Genomic DNA, 8,247 nt, shown 5'->3' on the forward strand with positions numbered 1-8,247 from the left:
GATAAGCCACAGATGAAGATACTAATGGTGAAACTGGCTCATGGATACAGATTGCTCTGCAAAGCTCTATGCATTTACTGTTTTAATAATTATTCCAATAAAAGGATTTTTAAAAGATCTTTTAACACATCCACTTACACAAGTGAGTTATATACACACAAAAACTAACTGGAGATACTTCTTCACATTTTCACTGTAACCATTTACTTGTCAAGGGAAGGCATAATGAATATTCAAAGTCAAGGCTAAAGCTACAACGTTAAACTCAAAAAAGGTCATTTGCAATTTAAGTGCTCTCTTGTATAAAGCATCAGAAAGTTAATACAAGTACTAGTCTTAAGCAGTCACGCAAGTCTAAGCCACATTTATTTGCACATGTATAGTAATGGGCAACAGATACTCCAAGTTCATACAAATTTTTAAAACAACAAAGTTAATAATAACTTGGTACACTTGTGTGTTATCTTGCTTACATATTAAAACCTAGATGAACTTCCTTCATTTTGTGGACTTCCATACAATACTTCCTTAAACAAAATTATTGAAAACATATCGGCATGTTTCAGTTAGAGCCAACACAAAAGTTAAGACAAGACACAAACTCAAAAACCAAGTTTGAAAGGTACTTTTCTACCTCCCTCCCCTAGAAAGAAGTGGATTTTCTTTAACAGATGTATATCACACAAGTAACCATGAAGACAGAAGAATGACGCTCCCATGATCAGGAAGAAAATGCCAACCAGATCATACTGTTTAAAGTTATCTACCAAACATGGTTAAAATGAGAAACGGGGGAAAATGCTTAGATTAAAATAACAAGGGAGATTAGAAAATAGCAAATGATTTTAAAGAGAACTGTTCCCCCTCAAAGCTGCAAAGCTCTGACTCTGACAATTCAAAATTGTCCAAGGCAAATAAAAACGAGGAAACCTTCAAAAACATTCTAATCACGTGCAGTATCTAGTGTTAAAAGCTGAAAATGATAAAGAGGATATTTATTATACAAGTGTCAACGAGGACATCCCAAAAATAATGAAATAAGCACACATTTATTTCTACAAAAGCAATGTATGATACAGAATTAGAAGGGAACAGACTTAAAGATTTGCCTATTAAAATATACAGATTCTTACTGAAGAGTATAGGATATTTAAAAAAGATGACAAGGGATGTTAATCTTTTTTTATTATTATCATTTTTACATATTTTGGAACCTCACATAATTTTGATAAATAACTCTTACAAAATTATGCAAAAAGTACAAGAATGTCTGGTAAACAAACAGTCTGTATTTTCCAAAAAGATTTTTTACAACATGCAATTCTTAAGGCAGCATCCTCCTTACAAGGACAGGTAATCCTTTTATATCAAGAAATCTTCTGCTGCAAAGAATGGCTAAGAAAGCCTGGCTTCTTCCATTAACGCCTTTTGTCTTTCCTGTCTGATTTTCGGTCTCTTTCACTTCTTGAAGATCTTTTGCCTGATCGACTACTCTCTGATATAGACCTCTTTCTGTCAGACCGGGAATTCTTATCCTTTGATCCTTTTGTATCTCTACTACTACCACCTTTTGAAGATTTGTGACTTCTTTCTAGTCCTGAAGTATCCCTTCTCTTGCGATCCACGCTCCTTCTGTGCTTTCTATCTCTATTATGTCCCCGGCCCCTACTCCGACTTCTACTCTCACTACTACTACTAGTGCTGCTGCTACTATCTCTGCTGCTGCTGCCACTTGTACTGGAGCTGCTACTGGAACTACTACGACTGCTACTACTTCCACTGCTAGAACTACTTCCACTGCTGCTACTGGTTGAACTGCTACTAGAACTACTACTGCTACTGCTTCGACTTCTACTCTTGCTTGTTTTATTTCTAGCTCGACCTCTACTTCTGCTCCTAGTTTTGGTTTTGCTCTTGCTCTCTGGATGTACTGTCAAGACTGGCTCTACTGGTACCTCAGTGAGTTTTACAGACTCTACAGGAAACTCCTTCCTCTCAGGTAGTAAATGCCCTTGCTCCTGAGTAACTTGGGGTGTTGGCTGCAAAACAGCTAATGACAAATTCTCAGGCTGAGAGGGAGGCTGGGACTGGAGTACTGGTTGGGACTGAGATTGAAGCTGAGGCTGGGGCTGAGGCTGAGGCTGAGTCTGAGCCACAGGCTCAGGTTGGGGCTCAGATTCTTTTTCTTCTTTTTCCTCAGACTCCTTTTCCATGTCTAAAGCACTGACATTCTCTTTCCCAGGAGAAAGGGATTTACATTCTTTATCTGGCTCAATTTCAAATTCCATTTCTGGTTCCAATTCTTTGCTAGCTTCATTTTCTGAAGGCTCTACACTTTCAACTCGATTAGTTTCCATTACCTCCTGGTCAGCAATTACATGTTTGACATTCTCAACCATCTCTAGCACATCCATAACTTCTTCAGGCTGACTATCCTGCTGCTTCTCACTTTCCCTTACCTCAGTTTCCTCCTCCATCTTAACCTCCATTTCCTGTTTTTGTTCTTCCTCCTCCTGTTCTTTCTCTGCATCACTATGAACAATCGCTATTTCCTTTTCCTCTTCCTCTCCTGCTTCCTCTATTTCTACATCATTGTGCTGATTACCTGTCTCCTCCAACTCTTCCTCTCGCTGAGCCACCTTACCCTCTTCTTGTTCCGCCTTCTGTTCTTCATTACGCACCACCTGATGCTCTTTTTCCTTCATTGATTGTCTTCTAGGCCTAGCCTCCATTTTATTTATTTGTTCTGCAAATTCGATGCGTCTACCTTCAAATAAAGCTAAAGAATAAAAATTTACATGTGTAAAATTTACCGATTAACAAAATTCAAAGCCACAATTTTACAACTGGTCACAAATTGTCATTAAGCTTCATCTGGATTTGTTTTTGTAGAGTTATGACAAAATACTACTATGGCAATTAAGTAATCACAAACTGACATAAAATTATAAAAGCAAAGATCCATGGGAAATCTACATACTAGAAGTTAGTGGCAGACAGAACTAGACATTTTCTAACTGATAAAGAAAACAGATTAATCTTTATGTATTAATTTTTCTGATCCCAAAGAGACAAATCATCATCTTAGCAGTGTCTATCCTTCCATGTGTGTTCCATCTAGAAACTGTTGGTTTTCACATTTGTCTTCTTAGCATTTTATCAGAATAAGAGTAGCATGCAAAAAAAAATTATACACAAATGCTTAAGGAATACAGATGCATAAGCACTGTCTATAACTTTCACATTAAACTCCATGATACAAATATTCCTATACTACAAACTCACCAGCATCTCAGAATGTATCTTTTTTTTTTTTTGAGACGGAGTTTAGTCTGTTGCCCAGGCTGGAGGTTCAGTGGCGCGATCTTGGCTCACTGCAACTTCTGCCTCCCAGGTTCAAGTGATTCTCCTGCCTCAGCCTGCCAAGTAGCTAGAATTACAGGCTTCTACCACCATGCCCAGCTAATTTTTTTTTTGTATTTTTAGTAGAGACTAGAGACGGGGTTTCACTGTGTTAACCAGGATGGTCTCGATCTCCTGACCTCGTGATTGGCCTGCTTTGGCCTCCCAAAGTGCTGGGATTACAGGCGTGAACCACAGCGCCCGGCCTAGAATATCTTATATCTTATTTTTTTTAAAAAACCAAACACAGCAAACCAATCACTGAATCATAAGTATTTTAGAAAACAAACTTGTGCGTATGAACATACTACCTTACCCGCTATGAACAATTCAATGGACCTCTTCACACACTTACCATTCATTTTTCTCTGTGACTCTTCTATTAATTTTTGGGTAGCTGGACACATTCTTCCAGGAATATAAAACAAATGGGGCTTTGTCTTAGTTCTTATATATTTAATTATTTTGGCATTATGTTCATTCCATTCTTCTTGCTAAAGAAAAGGTAAAAGGTCAGTGCTTTTGTAAACAGAAAGGATTACCAATCTTAGAATTCCAAATTACCACTCACCAGCTGCGCAAGCTCAACTTTCTGTTCCAAAAGCCGCAGTTCTGTCTGTTTAGCACGCCTCTCTTCAAACAGTTCTCTCCTTTCATTTTCAACCTGCTTTCTTTCTTCTTCTGCCTGAACTTCAAGTTTTTGTTCAATTTCCTGGCGCCGCTTTTGCTAAAAGTTAAGTAGCCTGCTTTAATACTTATGTGTTGAAATAGTTACAAGAAATACACACAAGGTATATATGATTTCAGTTCAATTATAATAAAAAGTTATTACACATACTAATTATGTGAAACATCAGAGGTAGGTAGATCATCTGAAGTCAGGAGTTTGAGACCAGCCTGACCAACACGGTGAAACACCATCTCTACTAAAAACACAAAAATATTAGCGGGCATGGTCATGCCCACCTATAATCCCAGCTACTTGGGAGGCTGAAGCAGGAGAATCACTTGAACCCCGGAGGCGGAGGCTGCAGGGAGCTGAGATCACGCCACTGCACTCCAGCATGGGCAAGAAGAGCCAAACTCCGACTCAAATTTTTTTTTTTTTTTTTTTACTATGTAAAGGTATCTGCAGGCCGGGCATGGTGGCTCACACCTGTCATCCCAGCACTCTGGGAGGCTGAGGTGGATGGATTGCTTTGAGCTCAGCCCAGCCTGGGCAACTTGATGAAACCCCATCTCTACCCAAAAAAAAAAAAAAAAAGGGTATCTGCATATGTGTCACATTTTTTCTTTTTTTGAGATGGAGTTTTGCGCCTGTTGCCCAGGCTGGAGTGCAATGGCGTGATCTTGGCTCACTGCAACCTCACCTCCAGGGTTCAAGTGATTCTCCTGCCTCCGCCTCCCAAATAGCTGAGATTACAGGTGCATGCCACCACACGCGGCTAAATTTCGTATTTTTACTAGAGACATGGTTTCACTATGTTGGCCAGGCTGGTCTCTAACTCCTGACCTCAGGTGATCCACCCGCCTCAGCCTCCCAAAGTGCTGGGATTACAGGCGTGAGCCACTGCACCCGGCTGCTTCACATTTTCAATTCAGGATACCAACTAATTAGAACTTAGCACTTGGTACTGATTGCAATTTGTCTTTAATGAAATGGAGACTGAGGCTTTTTTTCCCACATACCTAAATTTCAAGGCTATTAGCTATGATATCAACAACTGTTATATTGCAACACAATGTTTAAGTAAGGCTGTTCTATAAAAAGTTAAACCAAATTTTCATTTGGCTTTATTTTAGGTTTACAATTAAGTCTTAAAACAGCTTTAAGACTTAAAAAAAAAAAAATTAATCCACTACTTTGATAACTTAAATACATGATGCAAAACAAAACTTGGATAAATACCCTTTCAGTAGCAACAGTGGATTCTTGTTTAAATTTTTGAAGGGTACCCATCAACAAGCCAAATATTCGCCGGTTCCTAAAGAACAGAATAAGAAAATTTACTGTCAACAGGATCCATTTCATTTAAACCCATCATTTTCTAAGAAACACTACAGGACACTTGAACAATCCCTTAATTTTCCTTATAACTGCATTATTTCACAAGAGTTTTTTTCCCCCAGGGAAATACCTTTGCTTTCCCTTTTCATCCATGTTTTGATCCTGGATAAGGTCTCTACGCGTGCGCTCTTTGGAGGTAGCTACAACTGAAGACTGCAATGCTGGCTGCAGAAAAAGAAAATCTCAGTAATTAACTAGCATATGAGTGGTGTGCTTTCAAATGTAGTAAAGTGAAGGTACTACATTCGTTTAAGTTCTTTCAATCTCAATACCTTTTTAACATCATCATCCTCTGGGTCACTTTCCTGGCGTGATTCTCTTCTGGTCCGACGCTCCCCGCCCAGCCTGTCATAGACAAAATTACTTTTTTTGAGACAGTGTTTCACTATACCATCCAGGCTGAAGTGCAGTGGTGCCACCACAGTTCACTGCAGCCTCGACCTCCCAGGTTCAAGTGATCCTCTTGCCTCATCCTCCCAAGCTGGGATTACAGGTGTGAGCCAGCATGCCTGGGTAACTTTTTTGTACTTTTTGTAGGGATGTGATTTCACCATGTACCTAGGCTGGTCTGGAACTCCTGGGCTCAAGTGATCTGCTGGCCTTGGCTTCCCAAAGTGCTGGGATTACAGGGATAAGCCACTGTGCCTGGCCAGAAATTAATTTAAATGACCAGAGGTATTTATGTAACTGCACACCAAAGGCAAATGCCCTCTCTTTCTAGGACTCATTTCCAGAAGCTTTGTTCTATCAAGTCTCCATTCCATTTTATTCTTTCCTCCAGCAGAGAAAGAATACAACATGTGAACTAACACCCAAACTAACCTTGCTCTCCTGTATTTTCTAAGTATTTCAAACTGGTTAAGTATTTCAATTACAAGTCAGAAAAAAATGGTACTAATTGACAATTTTTCCAAATTTACTCTTCACCTGACCTTTATTTTGATAAACTGTGGGTTATCATGAGTGCAGAACTGTGTTTTGAGAGAACTGACTCAGTTCAATCAAATACCAAGAGAACTTGTGGGGGGGGGGGGAAGTGGCACACTACTCAATTGTAATATTGCTCAAACAGCATTATTAATAAATATTTGTATTTGTGTCGTACATCAGAAACTAAAGAAGACTTCAGGAATCTTTTTATAGACCTACCTACTGACTGCCCCTTCAAGGTCTCTCTGTTTGGCTGGGGGTCCTCCTCCACTATCTGAGAATCCACGCCTGAAATTTAAAATGTTCAACATAAAGCACTTGAAATACAAGATAAACGGTATTTCCATTTGACAAGAGAATATGGTTGAAATTTTAAAAACCTTTCCAACTAAAGTAGCCTTAAATGGGCATTCATTCCCAAAATGCTTTTAGTGTTACTTTAAACTATAAGAATTAAGTTCACTCAAAATTGGGACACTTAATATATTCTTCGACCTCCAGTTTTTCAGGATAACTGTATTTATACGGAAACCTAGTCTATCACAAGCATTAAACAAAGACAACAAACACTGGGTTATCGATTTTATCACAGGTTTTGTGCAAGCCAATATATTTATAAGTAAAGTACCAGTAGTTTCAGCATGAGTAAAGTCCAAAGGAAATCTTACCTCAGTAATAAACTACCACGTCCTCTACCTCCACCAGGACCAGAAAGGGCCAGCAATCTGGCTTGGATGGGCCTGTAAGAGATTTACAAATCAGTGCAAGATCATATGCAGACACACATAGTTGCACCAATTACTTTCAGAGATATGGATCACAAGGAGAAAATCGCAAAAGTTCCAAAAAGATAGTTTCAAATAAACCCAAGCGTCTGAAACAGGACAGGACGTACTATTTCATTTAACTTCCTCGTTTCTCCAGGACCTGTATCACAGAAATTATAACCACCTCGATGCCCCCACACATTGAAAAGCCTGAATCAGGTCCCCATCCCGCCATCCCCGAGGAAGGTGCACGTGGGCAAGAGGTTGGGGTGAAGCGGCTGGTGGCGTCCCGGCAGGGTCTCGGGGCCAGCCCTGGGCCGGGTGCCCGCCAGAGCGGGAAGGGGCTTTGTGCTGCAGTTCCGGGCCTGCAGGGCCGAGGGCGGGAATCAGTAGTCTGGTTCTTCTCACAGGCCTGAGAAACCATGCCGGCGTACCTAGGACTCGCTCTCCTTTCTCAGGAACCTGAGACCAGCGCTCTACGATGGGGGGCCTGGGGCTTCTCCACCTCGGCGAGAACATGGTTTTACCCGCCGCCCCGCGAACAGGCCTCGACGTTCCAGCCTTCTGAAGGCTGGCCGCCCTCCCCGCCCCCAATTCACCCCTACCAGAGGGCTGCCTCTCCGAGCTCCGAGTTCCTGTTAAGCCCTTACCTCACGTCATTCGGATCCCGCCCGGTGAGCTTGCGAATATTCTCATCCACGTTCTTAAGGCTCTCTTTGGCCTTTTCTAGCTGTTCCTGCAAAGTTCTCACTGCGACCGCCATCTTCTCTCTGCAGCAGGCCTGAGACTGCTTTACAGGCCGCGCCGGGCTGTGCCGCGCCGCCGAGACGCGAAACGACTGACAGCCGGGCTCAGCCAATGACGATGAGCGTTGTTTTCCGGCCTCAACCACTCAGCGACCGGAAGGGGGAAGAACCTGCAGCCTTTGTGACTCTGGGCCAATGAAAAGTCAGCCAGGCAGTCACCTCCCTCCCCAATTAGCTGCGGGTGTCTGGATCCCGCTGCTAGCGCAGAGCCGGGGCGGGTTTCACAATCCCTGAGTTCTCAGAGACTTGGCCCGCGAGCCTGCAGTTCTGGCAA

General features: G+C 41.5%; 1 protein-coding gene across 1 annotated transcript; it reads right to left on the reverse strand.

Annotated features, from left to right (window-relative positions):
• Positions 1-348: 348 nt before the first annotated feature.
• On the reverse strand, positions 349-8,028 carry PNN (pinin, desmosome associated protein). Its single transcript, XM_003901735.4, has 9 exons — positions 7,818-8,028; positions 7,069-7,140; positions 6,620-6,688; positions 5,743-5,815; positions 5,541-5,635; positions 5,312-5,387; positions 3,974-4,129; positions 3,758-3,896; positions 349-2,779 (listed from the first exon to the last, which is right to left on the reverse strand). Exons 1-9 carry the CDS (start codon positions 7,928-7,930, stop codon positions 1,419-1,421), a joined length of 2,154 nt encoding a protein of 717 aa, XP_003901784.2. The 5' UTR covers positions 7,931-8,028; the 3' UTR covers positions 349-1,418.
• Between the last annotated feature and the right edge of the window lie 219 nt (positions 8,029-8,247).

This window comes from Papio anubis, chromosome 7 (assembly GCF_008728515.1).
Source record: "Papio anubis isolate 15944 chromosome 7, Panubis1.0, whole genome shotgun sequence".
Classification (NCBI taxonomy): Eukaryota; Metazoa; Chordata; class Mammalia; order Primates; family Cercopithecidae; genus Papio; species Papio anubis.